At 26.7% G+C, this 22,640-nt stretch overlaps 7 protein-coding genes across 7 annotated transcripts; 3 read left to right on the top strand and 4 right to left on the bottom strand. All coding sequences in view use genetic code 12, as the record gives it.

The window, feature by feature from the left end:
• Window positions 1–81: 81 nt before the first annotated feature.
• On the bottom strand, window positions 82–1,869 carry KGF54_005084 (uncharacterized protein; the record flags this gene model as incomplete). The annotated part of the gene is made up of 1 exon (XM_051765853.1): window positions 82–1,869. One exon carries the CDS (start codon window positions 1,867–1,869, stop codon window positions 82–84), a length of 1,788 nt encoding a protein of 595 aa, XP_051619125.1.
• Window positions 1,870–3,113: 1,244 nt separating this feature from the next.
• CHA1 (Cha1p) lies at window positions 3,114–4,211 on the bottom strand (the record flags this gene model as incomplete). The annotated part of the gene is made up of 1 exon (XM_051765852.1): window positions 3,114–4,211. One exon carries the CDS (start codon window positions 4,209–4,211, stop codon window positions 3,114–3,116), a length of 1,098 nt encoding a protein of 365 aa, XP_051619124.1.
• Window positions 4,212–5,853: 1,642 nt separating this feature from the next.
• Window positions 5,854–6,600, top strand: KGF54_005082 (uncharacterized protein; the record flags this gene model as incomplete). Its single annotated transcript, XM_051765851.1, has 1 exon — window positions 5,854–6,600. The coding sequence occupies one exon, from the start codon at window positions 5,854–5,856 to the stop codon at window positions 6,598–6,600; it is 747 nt and encodes a 248-aa protein (XP_051619123.1).
• Window positions 6,601–6,675: 75 nt separating this feature from the next.
• Window positions 6,676–8,292, bottom strand: HNM1 (Hnm1p; the record flags this gene model as incomplete). Its single annotated transcript, XM_051765850.1, has 1 exon — window positions 6,676–8,292. The coding sequence occupies one exon, from the start codon at window positions 8,290–8,292 to the stop codon at window positions 6,676–6,678; it is 1,617 nt and encodes a 538-aa protein (XP_051619122.1).
• Window positions 8,293–11,070: 2,778 nt separating this feature from the next.
• Window positions 11,071–13,977, top strand: KGF54_005080 (linker nucleoporin; the record flags this gene model as incomplete). Its single annotated transcript, XM_051765849.1, has 1 exon — window positions 11,071–13,977. The coding sequence occupies one exon, from the start codon at window positions 11,071–11,073 to the stop codon at window positions 13,975–13,977; it is 2,907 nt and encodes a 968-aa protein (XP_051619121.1).
• A 2,006-nt stretch (window positions 13,978–15,983) lies between these two features.
• Window positions 15,984–18,956, bottom strand: KGF54_005079 (uncharacterized protein; the record flags this gene model as incomplete). Its single annotated transcript, XM_051765847.1, has 2 exons — window positions 15,984–16,258; window positions 16,580–18,956. The coding sequence occupies 2 exons, from the start codon at window positions 18,954–18,956 to the stop codon at window positions 15,984–15,986; spliced, it is 2,652 nt and encodes an 883-aa protein (XP_051619120.1).
• Window positions 18,957–19,221: 265 nt separating this feature from the next.
• On the top strand, window positions 19,222–21,348 carry KGF54_005078 (uncharacterized protein; the record flags this gene model as incomplete). Its single annotated transcript, XM_051765846.1, has 1 exon — window positions 19,222–21,348. One exon carries the CDS (start codon window positions 19,222–19,224, stop codon window positions 21,346–21,348), a length of 2,127 nt encoding a protein of 708 aa, XP_051619119.1.
• Window positions 21,349–22,640: the final 1,292 nt, after the last annotated feature.

The following is a 22,640-nucleotide window of genomic DNA, read 5'->3' as shown; positions in this document are numbered from 1 at the left end:
ATTAATACTATAATGCAAGGTGTTTAGTTTCTTGATATAGTTTCTTGATATATACGTTAATTATTCGTCAGTACTGACAGTTTATGGTTTAAAAATTGGATCCACTATTTCAGCAGTTGTTTCTTTCTTTGTGAATTCATTTTCATTTAAGTTATTGTTTCTTGAAATATTAATTTCTGGATTATTAATCAATAGATTTCCATAATTTCCGTCTATATTAGTATCACTTTCAGTATTATTTTTATTACTATTATCATCTCCTTTTTCTATTTCTTTGTTTATTTCTTCAACAACTTTATCTTGTACTAAACTTTCTTCATCGTCCTCATAACCTTCTTCCCCTTCTTCTTCTTCTTCATCTTCGTCATTGCCCTCCTCATCTTCGTCGTAATTATCTATTTCCATTTCTTCTTGTTCTTCTTCTTTGATCACTTTCATATCTTTTTCAAAATTTATAAAGTCCTTTACAAACTTATCTTTAATTAAAGTTTTAATTGATGATTGTAAATCAGAATTATACGTTTCAAAATTTGACTTCAATTGCTCATATACTTTTGAACCATGAATTTGATCAAATATTATTTCATTACCTGATTGTGCAAAATTTTTTAAAATATTATAGATTACATTTTTAAATTGTGGTGAATAATCCATTATTTCCTGAATATTAATTTCGTAATTAACTTTAATGGTAAGGATTTGAAATTTTTTATTAAATGAAAGACTAATTGATGAATTTTTCAATTCTTGATTAATTTCGCTTGATTTTGGTATATCTCTATATTGATAATAACTTCTAATGTTATTTGAATATTTATAATCATGAAGATTTGTAGATTTTTGTTCAAAATCTAGTTGTAATGAAGCTATAATTGGATCGATATATAATAATTGTAAATTTTTTATTAAATTTATTCTTGATTGTTTTTCGTTAGATTTGAAAATTTGAGTATTAAGTTTGATACCTTCATCAAAAGAATTGTCCGAGATTTCATTACAAAATTTTAAATCAAATTCTTTTAGTAAAACTAAATTATTAAAATTTTCTTTTTTATGATTTGAATCAATAATTTTTAATAAAAATGGTTCAAGATCGGAATAAACATTTGAATATAAATATGGATTAAAATTTTCTGAGTTTTTTGTTGAATCATTACCTAACGCTCTCAATTCCTCTTTGAAGGCATTCAATTCATCTTCATCATTAAGTAATGTAAATTTTTGACCACGAGCTTGTGTATCAGATATACTAGGTAGAAGCTTTGTTTGAGTTGATATTTGCTGAGAATGTGAAGATCGTTGCTGCTGCTGCTGCTGTTGTTGTTGATGTTGTTGTTGGTGATGTACATGTTGCTGATGACTTTGATGATATTTATTAATTTTACTTTGTGATGGTTTCAGAATACTTGCTGGTTTAGGCTTTTTAACTCTTTCAATTTTTAATTTCAACGGTGCTTGCGAATCTATTGGTTTTAATGTCATTTGATATCTTGTTCCACCTGGTGATAAAGTTTCTGCAGGTACAACAATTTCATCAGTAGTATTAACTATTACTGGAGGAACATAATTTGGATTACTTAAAACTTTTCTTATTTCAATATCATAACTAAATGGTTTATTATGATATCTTTTGAAAAATTCATCTTTTAATAATCCTTCTTCTTCAATATAATTTTCAGTTGATTGTTGTTCTCTAAATTGTTTTAACCCATATAACATAGTTTCTTCAGCTAGTGGTTTTCTCAGATTCTTTTTATTTCTTTCTATTATCCTACATTTTGCACAAGTTTTATATTGTTTAACTTCCAGTGGTTCATCATCTATTCTTTTTCTCTTACATCGACGACATCTTCTTACTTCCGCTCTCATGTTCTCCATTTCTCTATTTATTTAAAATCTTCAAATTCAAATTGAAGTTTGAATAAAGTATTATTTAATATTCTTTATTTATTAATAATGTTCGTTTCAAGTTGTTAAATATTAATACCAGTAACAAGTTTTTTTTTCTCACTGCGAATATTTAAAGTTCAAATTTTGCAACTATTAGTGATGAAACTCGATTAAATTAAGTGATAGCTTTGGAATGGTCTATTCTGAATAAAAATACACGAGAATTAAGATATGATTGATGATGCAAATTGTGGTTGTATGAATGAACAAATTAATAAATGGTATGATAATGGTTGATCAATACTTTTTTTCTTTAATTTTTTTTTTTTCTGAATAAAATTATTTAACACAGAAAGAAATATATATAGTCACGTGTGTAGAATTTGAGCTGAGCTTTAGAGTATTACAGCTATGATTACTCTGATTTAAATATAACTACTAGAATGCGATTCCAAGAATTGTTTTAGACAGAGCAGTACCTAAATCTTATTTTGCAACCAATTCAACATCTCGAATTTTTTTTTTTTTAAATTAGATCGAGTGAGAATGTTGAAGTATTATCAAATTAATTTTTTTTTTGCAGCCAAAATCACTAGCGAGCATTGAACAATTATTACAATTAAGAACATTGAATTAACATTGAGAAAAAAAAAATGGTATGAGATGAATTCATATGAAAATTTATAATCATATTGTTGTTCCTATTTGAGCGTCAGTTGAAACAAAGTATGATCAAGTAGCATATGAATAATTCAGAGTTATAAGCTTTGAGGATAACAACAAAGACGTTCAATGATACATAGTAAAAGTTTCTTCAAGACATATTTATCCCTGATTGCTATTAATCTTCTCATATCTTTCAATTTTAAAAAACTCATTTGTACAAAATGATAAATCATTTTTGCAAAAAAAAAGGTTTTACCGAAAAAATGAAGAGTACGAGATTCGAACTCGCGCGGTAGACATACCAACAGATTACTAAGTCTTATCGAAGGGTTTGAACCTTCTTCACTTAAGTCTGTCACCTTAACCAACTCGGTCAACTCTCCAACTCTGGGTTTAAAATGTAGCCTGTTTAATAAGTCTACATATCAGCTGAACTTTTCTCAAGCCCAAGTTATAATTCTGAAGCCGGGGGTAACATAAATGAGTCCCATTAAAATCTCTCGTTAAAAATCTATAAATACTTAAATCTATTTATATTAAGAATGCTGAACTATATCCTAAAGTTTAATTTCCGATTTTCTTACCATTTGTTCAAATTGTTTCAAATCTTCATCGGTTGTACAAGAACCACCACATACAACAATTACTAAAATATCATCTTCTTTTAAATGTGATAAATTCTTGTATAACAAGTCAATTCTATTATAACAAACAGATAACGCAGTACCACATGCTGGTTCAACTGTTTTGTTACAACATTTTTTGTATGCTATACATGCTCTTAATGCATCCATATCATCTATTAAATCCAAAGATGATTTTATTCCATTTGTTTTAATTTTATAATACTGTAATGATTGTTTTGTAGTATATGAACAAGCTAATGAAGTAGCTAATGAATTGACTTTATTTAATGTTATAATATTATTTGCTTTGATAGTTTCTGTTAATGTTGGTGCTTGAGCTGTTTCAACTAATAAAATATCACCTTTTATATTATTTTTTATCATACCTTGATATAAGCCATTATATAATCCACCACCACCAAATGAACAAACAAATCCTTTTATCTTGTTTATATCATTTTCACCAATTTGTTGAGTAATTTCATCAACTAATGATGAATGACCCTCCCAAATTTCAGGATTATCGAAAGGATGACAATAAATTGGGTATATATCTTGATCAGCTGAACTTATAATATTTCTTAAATATTGATCAGCTTCATTAATTGAGTTACCAAATAATATTACTTTTGCACCATAATCTTTTAATTTTGATTGTATAATTGGTTTAGCAATTGTGGGTATAACAACAGTACATGGAACCTTATAAAACTTAGCAGAATATGCAGCAGCTAATCCAGCATTACCACCACTTGATGCAAATACATGAATTCTTTCCAAAGGTATTCCCTTTGATCTTGCATTTTCAATTGATACTTTGACTAAATTTCCAATACCTCTTAATTTAAAAGAACCTGAAGAATGCTCCATTTCATTTTTGAAAAAAATTCTACAAGGTGGTTTAATTGGTAATTTATTTGTTACTTCTATTAAGCTTGTTTTTGTGTGTGGCGACTTTAATTTTTTTCTTGTGAATGATTCAGAATTTGAATAGGTATCTAAATTTGGTTGCAAATTAATTGATGACATGTTGAAGTCTATATTATAATGTTAGAATTGATTAAATTAAAAAAAAAAAACAACAGTAAAATCATTAACGAATAATTACATTCATATATATATATATATTTACATGTATAAAAAACAATTCATGTTCCACATTCCATAAACCCTAAATAACATAGCTCCTGGCTTAAAATATAATATTTAAAAGATAAAAAAGTTATAAAATTCCTTCAAAACAATGCCGCATCTACGATTTATTTATATCGAAGTCAGTTTTACTTGTAACTTCTTTTTCTTCATGGTGTAGTTAAAACTTCTCTTTTTGTGTATTTAAAATTTGACTCTGTAAAAAAAAACTTGGACTTTAAAGTCCGGAATGGCATATAAATTTATAGATTTTTACCCTATATTAATTTAGTTTTTGAGATGCTATAACCATTTATAGCCGATTTGTGTTGAACATACCGGTATGTTATTAGCGATGCCATTTTATGAGCAAAAACTGTGTGGTTTTATAAGATGATGAATACGGTCCTTAAAAAAAATATCTCAAAATTAATATAAAATTCTAACAAATTCGATAAAACACAACTACATCCCTCCCAATGTTTTAAGAAGTATTAAATAATTGTTCTTTAAATTGTATCTTAATAACAAGATTCCTCATCATCATCCAAGATTCGAATCTTTCTGAACTCAAATCTTGATATCATAACAAGAATAGGATTTATACTCGCTACCAAATAATTTCGAAACATCACCAAATTGGGTTAAATTGTTTACAAAAACTTTAAATTCTAGGAAGTATAATTCATTAAACATTTTATTATAATTAAATGAAACTTAAAATGACAGTGTTACTTTAAAAACACTTAGATTATTTGGCCTCAATTTTCAATAAAAATTACTAAATAATAATTTTGAATATTTGCTTAATTTTGTAACTACAACAGCAAATAAGAAAAATAAGAAGAGAAAAAAAAAACACAAAACAGAATGACATTAAAACTGTTGTTTGATCGTAAAATGATCCATCAAAATTTTTTAAAACATAAAATCATGTCAATTACACGAATTCATATATGATTTGAAGGAAATCGAATCAAATTAGTTTAAGTCAACGAAATTTAAATTTTTATGACTTGCATTTTTCAAAACATTTTTTACTACTATTATACCACACACGTTTCAGAGCATAATATCGAAAAAAATCGAGTCATAGTGCAGTTTATAAATTCAAATTCAAATTCAAATTCAAATTCAAATTCAAATTCAGCTTCTGAATAGCATTCCGTATCATTTTTATCACAACCTATTGCCCCAACCTATTTACTTAACGTCTCATTCATACTGACTACATTTTGCGATGGCATCACCAATTTTTATATCCACAAGATCCGAATATTTTTCAATACGAATAGTCCTACGAAGTATAGAATTAACCTTAACATCGATATACAAATCATTAATCAATAAAGAGTTTTATACCACGAATAACATTTACTTATTTTTAAAGTATTCAAAATTATCAATCATACTATACATTTTATTAAATGGTCCACTACTACTAATAAAATTTTCAATAAATTTATTAAGTGAAAATGGAATAATTAATTCTAAACAAATAGAAAATCTAATAAAGGTGGAATATTTTTTAAGACATTTTATGAATTTAAATATCTTTATAATAACTTCTTATTCATTTTTTGATCAAGATTTGGAGAAATTATTTTTATGTAATTTGAAATATCAAGATTTTCTGAAAAATTTTAAAAATTATGAGAATTATTCAAAATTATCATCAAATTACAAATTAGACAAGTCAAAGCATTGGATTACAAATGTGACTCATTTATTCAAATTCTCAAGAGAGTTCAAGAATTTCATCAAGAGATATACAAATTATTATTTATTAAACTGTTTAATATTCGTATCAATAGAATTTTTACCAGAAAAGATAGCTTCAGTCGTATTAGGTTTTATATCATTTCAGACATTTGTTGATAAATTTGGAACAGTTTTTTCAATCATATTGGTCACAATTTTACAAATGTCAAATTATCATTATACTGTTTTAATTTTAACAACATTTTATGGATCTTGGAATTTATCTGAAGATTTATTAATACCATATTTCAATAAAATACATTTCACAATGTCAGAACAAAATCAATGGTTAAATACAAGAAAAGGTGTTTTATTTGGAATTGGATTAGTTTATTATATTATGATGCAAAAATTCCCATTAATATCGTTTATCATATACTCAAATGCATTTTTCAACATGGGGTTTCTAATTACCAAAATCACCAATGAAATACCCGATAATTCTAAAAGTCTAGGTACTTGGTCAATAACAGAAAGTGTATGGGACGGTCATGATAAATTTTTGGGAGAGTCTTTAACTTCTTAAATAAATAAATAAATAAATAAATAAATAATGGAATTGAAAAATTATAAAATGTATTTACAAAATTGTTTATAAAATTTACCATTCGTTAATGCAAACGTTTGGATATTCTGTTTCTTCTTCATTTTGTTCACCACCTCTAAAATTATATTTACATGCATATTTTTTAATTGGGAACCACCAAAAGACTAACATACAAATGACATAGACAACCAAGACAACACAGAAATAATTCATACCTTCAGCAGTGACTGGATAATAAGCCGGGAATGAAAAAAACACTAAAGCAAAAACTGTCCAACATAATAATACAATGTTTGTGAAATAACCAAATTTACCTAACCAAAATGGACCTGGTCTAATTTGACGTCTTCTCATCAATAAGAAAATTGTTGGAATTGAATAAGCAATTAATAAAAATGAAACACAAGCCAAAGCGGTTGCTTGTAAAGCAGCATCTGAGAAAACTAAAACTGAAACAACTGAAACGATACCTGTTGAAAAAAGATGAGCATATAATGGACTACCAGTTTTTGGATCAATGATTGATAAATATTTTGAAAATGGTAAACCATTATCTCTTGCAAAAGACCAACATAATCTTGCTTGCCAAGTTTGACTTGCAACTGTACATCCAGAGGCAGTTAAAAATACCAATGAACCTAAACAAATAGCACCTGCTTTATTACCTAAAGCTTGATAATAAATATCTAAAATTGGTAAACCAGTAGTTGAATTAATAACAGCGTCTAAATCAGTAATACAATAAAACATTGCAATAGAATAAGTAAAAGCAGTAATAAATCCAATAGCTACTGTTGATAAAACAGCTTTTGGAATATCTCTTTCAGGTTGGGAAGTTTCTTCACTTAAATGAGTAACACTATCAAGACAAGAAAATGACCATGCAGGATTAATTAAACCAACAATAAAAGCAATTCCTTTAGATGACCAACCTGTACCATTAGTAAATTCAACAAAAACGAAATGAGCATCTTGATAATTGTTTCTCGAGCAAACAAGAACCGTAATTAAAATAATACAATATGAACTAATACTGATACCAAAAATACTATTACCAATTAATGGTAAAAATTTATGCCAAATATTAAACAAAAATAAGAACCAATTCATAATGTTATAAATGATGAAAATCTCCCACTTCTTGGTAACATGATTCGGATGTGATAAATTCCAAAACCCTAACAATTCTAAAGAAACAGCTAAACACATTGAAGCTGTTGTGAAAATAGAACCTCCCCATGAAATACTTCCTGTAATATATGCCCAGAAGTTTGCATAACGTTTTGGAGCAAGTACTCTACTCCAAACATATTGTCCTCCTGCATTTGGAATCGCAGATGCCATCTCACCTAAACAACAAGCAATAGCTACTGAAATTGATGCTACAATCAAAATACCATAAACAATTAAAATTGGCCCACCAGATTGTATACCAGTTACCAAACTTGATGAAATACCTAACCAACTATTTGTTAATGAAAACCCAATCATTGCTAAGGCTATATTTGAAAAGTTCTTTTTCATATTTCCATCAGAACTTACAACATCATTTGAAGAATCAAGTTCTTTTGAACCATTTTTAAATGACATTGAGTCCTCAAAATCTGAACTTTTCTCATTTGACGGTATCGATTTTGCTGATACATATTGAGTATCTTCTATTTTACTCATATTGGATGTATTTGCGTTGTAGTAGTTGATTGAATATATAGATAAATAGAATTGATATCGAAAGGTTAAATCTTTTTGCTTTTAAAATAAATAATAATGTTATTGTCTATAATATATAATGAAACCTATGATTTAAACCAAGAAATAAATATGAAAATAAACAAAGATTGAACTAATTGAACTGAATATTAAAATTTTTAAATAAGTTTGCTAGATATATTTCATATAAAAAATCTGCAAAATAATATGAAACAAGGATAAATTTATACGAATGATTGAAGTATGAAAAGTACCTTGTCAAGATCTAATTCAAAAATGAAAGATTAGATAAGAATGGAAAACTAATTAATTACAAAAATTATTGTGCATTATCAATTAACTTAAAAAAAAAAAATTTGGATTTATCTTCCTAATTTATATAATTTTTTTCATTTTTTTTTTTAGTGAAGTTTTGTTGCTTGAGTTTGTGTAAATTTATATTACTGCAAAATTGATTATTTTTTTTTTTTTTCTTTTTTTTTTTCTTTTTTCTTTTTATTTTTTCTTATCAATAATAAAAAGTTTCATAATTTTCTATTATAAATATGTTTCATAAATTCTTAACTAGAAATTTAATATAATTATGTCATTTAAATGATCCAGGATTTAAGAAATACCTTGATTTTGAAATATTTTATAATATATCAATTTACTTTCTATTATTACTTTAGAAGTATTCAAAGTAATGTAACCAATATATTATTATGGTCATCTTTACACTACCTGTTTTATACTAAAATTACACGAAGATCTTTTTTAAGTCTAAATATATTTCTTTTTTACTAATAATTTCTTTTGCATGGTTTTTGTTTTTTATTGATTGCCTTAGATTTAATTCTTGTGATTCTATATCTAATTATGGAGATGAGAAAGATGACTTATTTTATTTATTTTTCATGATGAAAGGTAGTTTTCATCATACCGTAAGTACTTAGATAGAAGATCCCGTACAAGTCGTCAATTTTAAATTCGTCCTCTGAATTTTCACTTTGTACTACTTGGAATAATTTGAAATGATCATATATTTGTGTTAATTAACTTGATATACATATATCATCTTAAATGCACACGATATTATTTCTTGAATAGTAAATTATTCCTTGAATAGTAAATTATTATTGGTCTGATATTAAATATAATTGTACAAAACATTTAAAGTTTTTTATACGGCCAAATGAGCTACCAATTAATTTTCTTAGTTGTTCTGTACATAACTTTTGATCACATTTTGGAAGAGCTCGAGACAAGTATTATTTGCTATGCTTTATATTGACCTAATGTCTTAAAAGTGTTTCTATTACCTAATGGTTACGTCCCTCTGGGTAAAAGATGCCGACAACTTGTAATTTTTAAAAAATTTTACATTTGATTAACTATAAACTATTCGGTTGTCATGAAATCACGTCGGAAATCAAATATAAACTTTGTATTGTGCAGCTGATTTAAGATTATACGAAAGGGCTACCAAATTATTCGTAAAATTTTCTAATAAACGGCCTCCATTTGAAACAAAATTTCTACAAAAATAATTGAAATTTTAAAATGATAGAATATATTTAAAAATCTGTATGTTATTAAAATGAGCCTATTTTAGAGTCTGTGAGATTGAATTGTAAACAAGATATCTCAAACTTCAATCATCATAATTATCAGATTTTAAATTAATTTGGTTCAATACATATCTCGTAACTAAAACATTTTAGAATTTCATGAGTATTACAAAGTAGTAAATCAAAAGTATACCTAATCCTATTACAATATAGTACTTTGAATATTGACAGTGTAAATTTGAATTTGATAGAATAAGCATTATTTTGTAATTCTCACCATTTAAATTATTAGATACCAGATTTCATGATAGTTTCAGTAGCTAATCTATTCAAACTGGCCACATATCTGCTGAGCGGATGTCTCAAAGTTGGTTTATGTGCTTTGTATTCATGACTTTCATTCCCATAAAGCTAAATAGACCTTGAAGAATTCTTCACTGAAAAAAGTAAGTGAAGTTTTCAAAATCAAAGAAGAAGAACACTTTAGTGATACTTTTGAAAATTAACTTGTCAATTTCAACGCCCTGCAAGGTATCTGGAGTTTCACTATTCGGAGATTCTACCCTCAATTAAGATGCTAAGACACCAACAGACTAGTTCAATCGCCTGAAGATTGACATTAATAATTACTTCTTTTTAAATTAAAATATTTGTACCATCTGACACCTCTCTTTCATTACATAATTCCAGACAGGTTCTTAAAGATACAAGAGTTTAATCTATCCATCAACGTATCGCAATTAATATTGATTAATTTTAAGAATTAAAAGATATTATCATATTTCAAAGTAATTGATATGATACAAGGTCGGAAATCAAAAACTGATACCTAATATTATGTACCTCCCAATTTCAATTATATTATAATAACGTATATAGTTCTAGTAATTCACAAGTATAATGCACTGTCTAAAGTGATGGAATAACTTTTGGACAAAGTTAAAGAGAAAAGAAGAAGAAGAAAGAAAGATATGAAAGTGAAAAATTTTTGGTTGTAAAAAAAAAAAAACAAAACATTTAATTTTTTTGGATGAGTAGAAGAAACATCCTAACAACAGTACTTTATGCTTTCATTGTAAAATCACTTCAATTTATTTTTTTTACAACTAAAGTAAACAAAAATATTTATATTAAAATTATCAGCTAAATCAGTTAATCAAGAATTTTAATAATAACAAAGATTGATTGAATGTTTGCGAATAAACTGACTAATGCCAATCCATCATTTGGTGGTGCATTCAATTTTGGTCAATCAAATACTCAACAACCACAACAGCAACAGCAGCAACAACAACAACAACCAACAGCATCAATTGGATCAACAACTCAAACCATAATCAATCCACCAACATCAAACATAAGTTCAACTTCAAATATTGACATTACAGCATCATTAGATAATTCGAGTTCTGATAAATTACTACAAGATCTCTTGGAAGCAGCAAATAATTTACCAAAAAGTAATTTGGGAAACAATAATCAACTTGGATCTATACATTTAACTTTAGATGAGTTAGAACGTAAAACTCAAGAATTAAGGAATATTGAAATTAAACAAAACCATTACACCAAAGCTCATTATTTATTAGCAGATGCTGGAGTTAAAACTGGGGATATTGAAGATGAATTAAATGGAATTCAACTACCAAAATCATCATCATCAAACTATCAACAGCAACAAGAACAATTCAATTATAAAATAGATAACAACATAGAAAATTATTTGAAAAATAGAAAAGAAGAGAATATACTAAATACCATTGAGCAGTCATTCAATTTAGCATCACAAGATTTTGATACATACATCAATTCTAGTATATCAGTAGATTGGAAACTCAGAAGAGAGAAATTGAAGAAAGCAGTGGGGTTAAAAGATTCATCAAAATTTCAAGAAGAAGCATTAAAATGTTCAGTAGTTTGGAAATCAAATTCAGCTTCGGCAAATATTTTAACGCCATTATCAACAACATCACCAATTAGTGGAACAAGAAGCATATCTAGAGATAAGTTTGAAAATTATGCGAAAATTATCTATTCATTAAACGAATCAAGAATAGAAAATAAAAACTTTCCGTTATGTTTAAATTTTTATGAATTGAATAAGATTCAAGATGATTCAAAATCAAAACAAATTGCAGAAATTTGGAAAATTCTACAAAATTTGGTTGAAGAGAAAAACTCAAAAGTTTTACAGGAACAAAAATTTTTCAAGTCTGATAAATTGAAACTAAATAATTTGATTGTTGAGAAAAGTAAAAAATATTTGGAAAAAGAATTTTTAAATTATGTTGATCATATTTATAGAAAAGTCATTGATAAACCAAAAAATTTTACACCAGCTACAAATATAAACAAGATTTCATTTTTCATTCACCAGATAATTATTAAGAATGAACCAGATTTAGTCAATAAAACTTTGTTAGTCAATGGGGTACCAATCTGGTCATTAATTTACTATTTAATGAGAGCAGGATTATATGAAGATGCAAATGAATTAGTTTTCAAGAACCGTGAATTGTTCAACAAATTTGATAAAAACTTCCCAATTTATATTAAAAATTATACTGATAATTCCAAATTTCAATTGAATTCAGATTTACGTGAAAGAATTCATCAAGAATTCAATCAGCAATTTCAATATGTATTAAATGATATTGAAACAAATGTCAATTATGATCCATATAAATATTCAGTTTATAAAATCATTGGGAAATGTGATTTAAATAATAAATCACCACCGCCTTCAATAAACTTGAGTAATGAAAATTGGTTATGGTTCCAATTTTCAATAATCAATGAAAACGATAGCAATGATGAATCTTCATTAATTTTTGAAAACTATAGTTTAGATAATTTACAAAATAAAATAATACTGTTGGGTCCAAAATACTTTTCATCATCATCTAACAATCCATTATATTTGAAAACTTTGATTTTATCTGGTTTATATGAATTAGCAGTGCAATATTGTTATGAATCCATGAATGAAGCCGATGCTGTACACTTGGCCATTGGTTTAGCGTATTTTGGATTATTGAAATGTTCAGATTTCAACAAAGATGGTATTCTAACAGTACAAAATAATGAATATGAAATCAATTACAGTAGAATTTTAGGTTCTTATACAACAACTTTCAAATTAAGTGATCCAAAAGTAGCATGTGAATATTTAATTTTGATTGCATTAGGACAAGGTGGTGATTCAACTGAAGAACTTCGAGTGTGCCACGATGCATTGAGAGAATTACTTTTGATATCAAGAGAATTTGGTATATTGATTGGTGAATTAAATCAGATAACAGGAGTAATTGAACCTGGTGTATTAGAAATTCAAAGAAAATTAATTGGTTTGGAAAACCTAAATCTTTTCCATCGTCAAATTGTTTTAGTGACTGCAAATAAATGTGAAGAAGAAGGGAGAATCTTTGATGCATTATTATTATATCAATTATCTTGTGATTATGAAACTACCATCGTTTTAGTTAATAAATTATTAGCTGAATTAATTGCAACGAGTGATTTGAATAAACCAATAATATTATTTGGTAATTGTGATGCTTTAAACAGTGGATCAATTGATGTGAATAAAGAAAATAATATTGATAATAATATCATTTTATTATCTGAGCATATTTGGAATAGTTTTTCCAAGAATAGTCATATATTAAGTAACATCACATCACAAGTTAAACAAACTTGTGAATTATTAATCTCGGTCATTGAAATACGAAATGATTTCATTCAAAGAAATTGGAGTGAAGTTATAAACAAGATAGATAAATTGAATATCTTACCAGCTAATTCAACCGATGATTTAAGCAAAATTAGAATTTATTCCGAATTAATAGAGAATAATGATTTAGATGAAAATGTTATTAAAATTATCCCATCTTTATTGATTTTGGTATTGACTTGTGTTACAAATTTAAATTATAATATATTGACAAAAAGATACCAATCTTTAAACAATGAAAAAGATGAATTACTTCAGTGGAAAAAGATTGCTAAAAATTGTATTATATATGCTGGTATGGTTCAATACAAGATGCCTAGAGAAATTTATAGTTTATTAATTAATTTAGAATCTTCTTTATAGACAATAAAAAGTTGAAAATGTGATTTTAGGTCCAGTACTGAATTTTTCTCTGTATTTTAATGTTATTGGTTTCGTAAAACTAAGAACTTTCGTAAAAACTTGATCTTTGCAAGAGTTGTAACTGTTTTTTCAGAAACACTGCACACATTGGATCGAAAGACCTCGAAACTTTGAAAAATTTTTTAATCTCGTCTTCATAAAAGGGTTAAAGGGCGTTGAATCATTTGGTTGCCTTTTGTATGAGAAAGTTTTTTCAACTCTATTGTATCTTCTTTCTTTAAATCAAATATTCCATCTCTTGTTGAAGAGCCAGCGATTTTTAGAGCTGTAAGAGAAAGCAAAGTAGAAAGTATCTACGTGATTCATTTGAGTTAGTTATACATCATACAAAATTTTACATTAAATAACTTTATACATGAACTGCAATATTGTTGCGAGCATATTCAGAAAGGTTTCATAAAATCAAAATACCCCAACAACATAATCAAGGAACTACCTGTACCTTACTCTCCAGACGTAGAATTCAATCTAATTAACGATCACGTACTAATGGACAACCAAATGTAGTCTTGAACATCACAAGATCACACAGCAATAATTCCTATAACTAAAATGATTGAACAGTTTTAACAATAACTTGAGTTTATTTATCGACAAAAACGATCATTGGATTCCATTAATACACATTATAAGTTTGAAGGGGAATTAAAAAACATTCATCTTTTCTAGTCCCTTAAAATAAAACAATAAAGAACAATCATCATTTGTAGATCCTCAAAATCAAATCAAACCTTGAGCTAGATAAAGTTGATTTAACTCAAAAACCTCTTGAAAAACTTTCGAGAATTTTGAAAAAACCAGAATTTCAAAATCTCAAATTATTTCCCTCAACTTGATAGATTTCTCCGTTAACAGAAAACAAATAAACGCTAGATTTCAAAAGCTAATACATTCTTAATTGAGAAAACCTCTCTAATCCACGGGATTGAAACCCAGACCAAACAGGTTTACCTCAAAACCATGGGTAATATTAAAGGACGGACATTAAACCCAAATCAAAAATCCAATTGAGACTTCTTCAATATAAATCAAGTAAATCTTGATATATACTTAAAGTGATGTGTCTCACCTTTGATTTATAAACTAAAACAATTGCCAAAACTCAACAATTTTTTTATAAATGAATTCTCCAAATTTAAATATAAATCAACCATCAGCTAGCAATTGTATCAGGTTCATGATGATGCTGATAATAGTAGATGGCACTAGTACTAATTATTCAGAACAATATAGGTACGCAAAGTAGTGTTATAAAAGTGTGATTAAATTTTTTAATTCATTTTTTTTAGTCTATTTCCTATTTTTCCTTTTGTGTTTTCTTAAGCATAGATGTTCTAAGAATTTAAACTATGAAGTTGATCAGCTTCAAATCCAAATAAGCTTTAATGTAAACAGTAAATTATCTCTTGAAATGTAGAAAAAATATAGAAGATTTAACTGATAAGTGAGTATTAAAAATTTACAAATTTGTAATTTTAAGACAAAATTCAGAAATGTTCAAATTTATCAAAATTTTTGCAACCAAATTTTCAAAGCGAATTGAATTTCTGAATTTAATTAGTACATAAAGGTAAAGGTATGAAAGAGAAAATTAATGATTCTTTCAATTAACGAAGAGAAAGGATAGCTCAAATATAATTTGAACTGTTTTGAATGATTTAGTTTTAATGAGTTTTTTTAAAAATGTTGATTGTAGCTGTGATTGAGAGAGTTTGTTTGAGTCAAAATTATACAGTTTGCTTGAAACGATTGGTTGTTGAAAATTCTCTCGTGGCCTTAAAACTACTGTTTCAATTTTTAATTTATAATACAATTATCGAATTACCTACATAATTTATATTTTAAAATTTATTTCCCTACTGATTAACTATATAAATGTTATATTGCTTGTTATTTAATTCCATTTTATACACTATTAAATAATTATAATTTTTAAAATTCCCCCTTCAAACTTTTTTCATTTGAAGTTTCTCTTGCAAAGTCTTTAGCCATATCAGAACTAAGTTCGAACCACAAATTGTTTCAACCAAAATACCAGTAACTAAATACAGATCAGTATTTGAAGCTAGTCTTCCATCTTCGAAATTACCATACCTTTCTTTTGCAACTTGTCTTGGAATTTTAACTGAAGCACCTCCATTAGCAACACCTGATGAAAAAGTATCACCAAAAGCAGATTCGTGTCTACCAGTTAGTTTTTGTTCATTGTCAGATGCATGCACTAACATATATTATTTATTTCTTTTCGCAAATTTACTAAAAGCAACTTTCATAACCATCATACCACCAGATTTTCTCTTATGTTTAGTATAAACATTAGTATGACCATTCCAATCACCTTTATAACTGAAATATTTATACCAGCATATAAACAAGTTCTCTAATGAGCTTCAATGTCATCTCTTGCAACAACTTTACTTTTTTAGTTGTAAATAGTTTTGATGATATGAGTTCATCAATCAAACAATTATGTGAAATCCATCAAAGATATAACAAGCAATTATCATTGATGCAATTCAGACAAACACAAGCTTCTATTGACTATGTTGGCCAAAATTTTTGAATTCAAAGAATTCCCTTGATTCTTCCATTATATTAGCAGAAGCATTAATTAATCTATCTTTAACCCATTTACTTAATTTATTTTGAATTTTGGAAAATTTAAATCTTTTATCAACGAGGTATATTAATGAGTAATCATTTGCATGTCTAATACTTCTACCAATACTTTGATTAACAGCTTTCATACATAAATTTTCATAATAATCTGAAGATTTTTGTTTTGCTGATTCTAAAGTGCCACCGTTGACTAAAACTTGAGATTCTATATATTTACGCTTAGATATTATTTCTCCACTAAATGCATTTGGATATGGTAAACCAATCATAAGAACAGCTCTTGCCAAATCATTTGAAAAATTAATACCTTCTGATAATTTCCCACCAACTACTGAAAATAATATTGCACCTTTTCGTTGAATGTTTATTACATTGGAATAATCATTTAGGACATGATCAATTTTGGAAGAATTTGATGGTTCTTGGAAAATTTGCTTTTCATTTGCAATTTGTGAATATATCGCTGTTTTTTGCCAACATTCTAAAACTTGCTCCAAGAATTTGTAACTACTAAAAAATACAACAACTCCGTATGGTACATTTTTACAAACTTCCAAAATAAAATTTCCAAGGTTTTCCAATTGCATTAGATCACTTCTTCTATTAAACAGAAATTCAAATTCTTCACCGTTGAATCTATCAATTGCAAATACTTTTAAATTTTCATCAGGAATTATATGACCACATGAAAATTTATTAATTTTACTTTCAGGAACAAAAGGAAATAAATAGTCTATAAATTCACTCATTGGTTCCATAGTACCACCGCAAAGTAAAACACATTTAGCTTGATCAACGATTTCTTTGAAAATAAAACTTGGATCTAATAACATGTAATTTAATGAAACTTCATTATTTGATTTATCCCAAAAGAACTTTCCCTCTTTACTTGGATTTGTGAAGCACTTTAAGAATTTTATAATTTCAAATAATAAAGGACTTGATGAATTTTTATATGATTCATCAATTTTTGACATGTATGATTCTATTTTATATGCTAATTTAGTTTTAGTTAAAAAATCATCTAATTTATGAATATTAACTAGATCACCAGTGGAATCTGTAAAAATTTCATCTACTTTCACTTCTTCTCCCAAATTTAGATTTGAATTTTGATTAATGAAATTAATAAGTATTTTACAAATTTTGACTAGTTTCATGATTTGAATTCTATTATTACTATTTAATCTCTTCACAAACTTTTTGAGATAAAAATTTAATGATTTAATAACATGATCTAATTGTTTGGACGTTATTTTCACAGAATATAATGAAGTGATGGTGTCGATAATATTATGTGCCTCATCGATTATAACAATTGAATCTTTGATGTTCAAATTCCAAATATTTCGGGTACTTTTTTGAAATAACAATTGATAAGGTAATGATATAATTTCCGTTGCATCAACACTTTCTCGTGCTGAATAATATGGACATATCTTTAAATCTGAACCTAAATCCGCTAATTCTTCAATATCCCTAATTTTAGCCAAACTTAAATCAGAAAACTCCTTCGCTAGAGAAGAATCATTTTTTGATAAATATGAACAACCATCTTTGGATTTTTGTAAATCAATACATGCATCATTTATCATTTGATCTCCACTTTTATTAATTTGTTTATTGATTTTTTCATTTATACATAGTTGTTTTCTTGATCCTAATGGTAAATATTTGGTCCTTACTTTCATTTCGTCAAATGATGCATCAAAAGTAGTTAATCTTAGTTGACTTGAAAATTGATTTAGTTGTGTATGAGTTCTTGATGAAAAATATATTTTCGTAGGGCAATTGGTAATTTCATCTATAGGTATGTTTTGTTCAGCTATTTTCATCAACTTATTGATTTCTTGATTGATTTGGAAATTTTTCAATTCTGCGGTGGAGTTTTCATTAAAATCGTTGGGTAAAAATTGCGAATCATCATCATTATCTTTCTCTAGTGATGTTTGCTTTCTTCTTTTTATTTTGTCTTTGATTTTTAACTCCTGTCTCTTTCTGGATTTATACTCCTTTTCTACTTCATCTAGATGTACTTCAAACTCTCTCAATTTATCTTTGGTCTTGTTGACAATTGATTTTTGATATTCATCTTGAACCCAATCTGGCTCATCATCATCCTCTTCTTCTTCATCTTCTTCAGACGCGTTTTTTGATTCTTCAAACGTGTTTTTCTTTTTGAAATTCCTTAACCAAGTCATTGTAGAACAAATTATTGATAATGTTTTACCTGTTCCAGTTGCACTTTCAAATAATCCTATTTTGTAATCATTTTCAATAGTGTCATAAATTGCATCCATTAATTGGGTTTGAATTTCATATGGTTTGAACGGGTGATGGTAGTCCCTACATAATGAAACCATAACTTTTTAATACTATATATCAATCATCAATGATAATTAGAACTTTCTGTTTTGATAATTTATGAAATAGAATGATAGTTTGAGTTTACTTAAAACACCAGTATAATTATAAAAAAATGCGCGTTTGTTTCAGATTCTAAATTTGAAATAACAACAACATCAATAAACTTACAATCAATTCAAGCACAAACAATGATATGAGATGTCAACAATATTGGACCTTAAAGTAATTAAAGCAGATGCGGCATTGGCAAGAAATGATCCCATAAAACTATCAGATAATTCACAATTCATTATAAATTCATATGATTCATTACATATAATTGAACCTCGTTTACCATCATATCATAAAGCAATAGGTGAAACAACTACTTTCAAGTTTTTAAATACGAAGGAACTTTATTCGGTAAATAGATTATTACACTCTGAAAGTATAAAAAATTTACCGGTTAATAAGTTCAATAATGTTATATTTAAAGATGGTGATGAATTTTTAAATTTTACTGCTCAAATTCCAAGTATTGTTCAAAGTCAATGGAGTCCTATAAATATAAATACAAGAGATTGTTTGTTGGGAGTTCTATTTAACTCGGGAGAATTACTAGTTATGGGAAGAGAAAGTCTTGATTTTGGTGATTACAAAGTTAGAATTAATGTGTTTGAAAGACTTATTAAATTGTACGATGAAATAATTGAATGTGAAGGTCAGTATTACGTATCTGCTGAAGTTTTTAAACATTTGAAATTAAAATACTTTGCTTTCAATATGCTTGATAATAAGTTACATTTAGCAATTGTTGATATGACTAATAGAATAATAATATTTGATGATAAAATGAATGTTTTTAAACAAATTGATTATTCGAAGGATATTGCTAAAATAAAATGGGAAAAAGGAGTGTTTTTAATTATTGGTCAAGACAATTCATTATCTGTTTTTAATGAAGCATTAGAACAGACTAAAGAACTTATTGAATCCGGTAGATTTGTAAATCAAAGAAATGAGATTATTAAAGTTGGTGACAAAACGTATTTGGTTAGTACATTCACGTCTAAACTTGTCATATTTGATGGCGATGAAACATTTGAATATAGCATCAAAAATTGGTACAGTAATACGTCAATAATTTTGGGAATTCAAGAGAATTTACTCACCATACTACTATCGTATGAAAATGGAATGTTTAAAACTTTACAATTTGACTTGATCACCAAAAAGTTTACACCAATACCAAATGATATTTCAATGAGTCTATTCACAGAAGGAGTTATAATGTCCTTTCAAAATGCAACCGAGAGAGAAGAGTTATCACTAGAGGAAAATATCATCATACATGGAATGAATGCAATTAGTGATGAGATTTTTGCAATTACATATAAAGTATTACCAAAAAATTCAATCCACTATAGATCAGATGCTGATCTCTCTGTTAATGTTGCATTTATCAAATTATCTTCACCAATAGGTAAGATCAAAGTTGATTCTGTTACAAATACCTCAATTTCAAAATTAGTTACATATTATCTACATAATTTCGAAAAGATACCAGTTTTGATAGAGGATTTGTCGTCATCAAAACATGAAATATTTGAGTTTTTCTTAAAGAATTTTCAAGAATTTGTGAATTTAAATTTAAAGGAATTACCACAATTGAATCGAATCACTATAGATACAAGTTTAAATTTGAATCAAATTTTAATCGAGAACTTTTTGAATCAAAATCAAGTTATTGAACTACAATATTTACAAACTTTTGCAACTTTATTATCAAATACTTTAGAAGGTTATATTTCAACTTCTGATGATGCAAAATCTTTATATGACAAAATCAAACAATATAAATTCGATATGAAATCGATTGTAACTCAATATTTAAAAAATTTATTACTAGAAGCTTATAATAATAAAATTATAAAAGATGAAGCGGATAAATTTTTTTTAATTACATCTTATCAACAATTATCATCAACATCAGTTTATTCAAATATACCTACACAAACATCACTTACAATAAATGTTCACGATTCAGAAGAAAAATTTGAAATTAACTCTTTAACAAAATTGGAAAATCAATCACAACTAGATGAAAATACAAGAATGATATCTTCTACTTCGAATCATAAATGGATAACTTGTAATTTAACAAATTATCCATTAACAAAATTGAATAATAAAATAGATGAATCAAATCAATTTAAATATCTATCTTTTAATACTGAGTTTAACGATAAAACTGAAGAAGAAAAAGATAAAATGATTATTAAAGAAGTATTTGAAAGTCTTGGATTTTGTTATATAAGTGGGAATAGAATATATGATGTTAGTTAGAAAAGTAAATAGATTGTAATTTTTAATATGAAACTGAGACAATAGATTTTGTAATTTTGACATCCTAGACCCCAGCATTCAGCAGAATATTAAAACTAAACAATTTTTTTAAACTTTAAAATATCAAGTGTTATTCTCACTAATATATCATATCACTCTTACTTATAATACATTACACAAAAGTATTTTCCCCCCACATATCGGATAAATTAATAATCTTACTAAAAAGAAAAAAATTAAATAAAAAAAAGAAAAAAAAATCATATCATTTAAATTACAAATCAGACACTTACTCCACAAGAGTTATAAAACATAGTAATTTTGTTTCTGTTTAAACTGTTCGTAATACCAGTTTATAACATAACCCTTGTGTTTTTAATGGCAGAACACCCACTCAAACTTATTTGTTTATAATTTCTATTTTCATAAAATTAAGGTTTGAAATTTCACGTCAAAATTTATATTACCTCGAGAAAAAATAAATAATTTATCCGAATTATTTACAACCAAATAAAATTTAGAACGTTGCAATATACAACACTTAAATTTTAACCAGAACTTAAATTTTCTTATGAGATTGTTCGCGACAGGCGTCTTCATAACGAGGTATAACGTCTAAATGTGTGATAAAAATCTGGGGGTATAATATATACAAAACGTTTATTATTTTTTGATGTTTTTTCCGTTACTATGGTTATGAGTATAATAAAAATAAGACCACTCGATGGCTTTTTCTGATTGAGTGTCAGAGAAAATTAAAAACCAGGTTGAAAGCTACAATTTTCATATAAAATCACCTCATTTGAGCTGATTTACGCTTTTTATATAATTCAATCATCAACAAAATATTCAAGGATTACTTGATAAAACACAACGATTTGTTAGAATTAGTATATTAATTAATTAGATCTCATTATATCAATACTAAGTCTGAAGTTGATGAAAATTATGCTTAATAACATCGGAGAAATATCACCGCCTAGGTATTCCGATTTTTTCCATGATGCATTTGCTACCAATTATTAACTTAACTTAACATAAGGAACGAGGGAGAGTTTGAAACATAATTATCGTATCTTTGAATTCATCATTTAACTTGTTTAATGAAAAATTTTAATAATCAAAGTAATACGAAGGATTTGATTCAAAGCAAAAAAAGTTTGTAAAATTTTGTTTTTTTGCCAATATTTTAATTTTAATGTAAGAAATTTTTAAGAATTCAAAATTAAAACTGAAAAAGAAAATCGAAATCAAGTCAATGAAACAATGAAAAATATTTAAGCCTATTAAAT

This window comes from Candida jiufengensis (assembly GCF_024610255.1).
Source record: "Candida jiufengensis strain CBS 10846 chromosome Unknown scaffold1, whole genome shotgun sequence".
Classification (NCBI taxonomy): Eukaryota; Fungi; Ascomycota; class Pichiomycetes; order Serinales; family Debaryomycetaceae; genus Lodderomyces; species Lodderomyces jiufengensis.
Note: the sequence above shows the minus strand (reverse complement) of the source record. Positions and strands in the feature narration are given on the sequence as shown.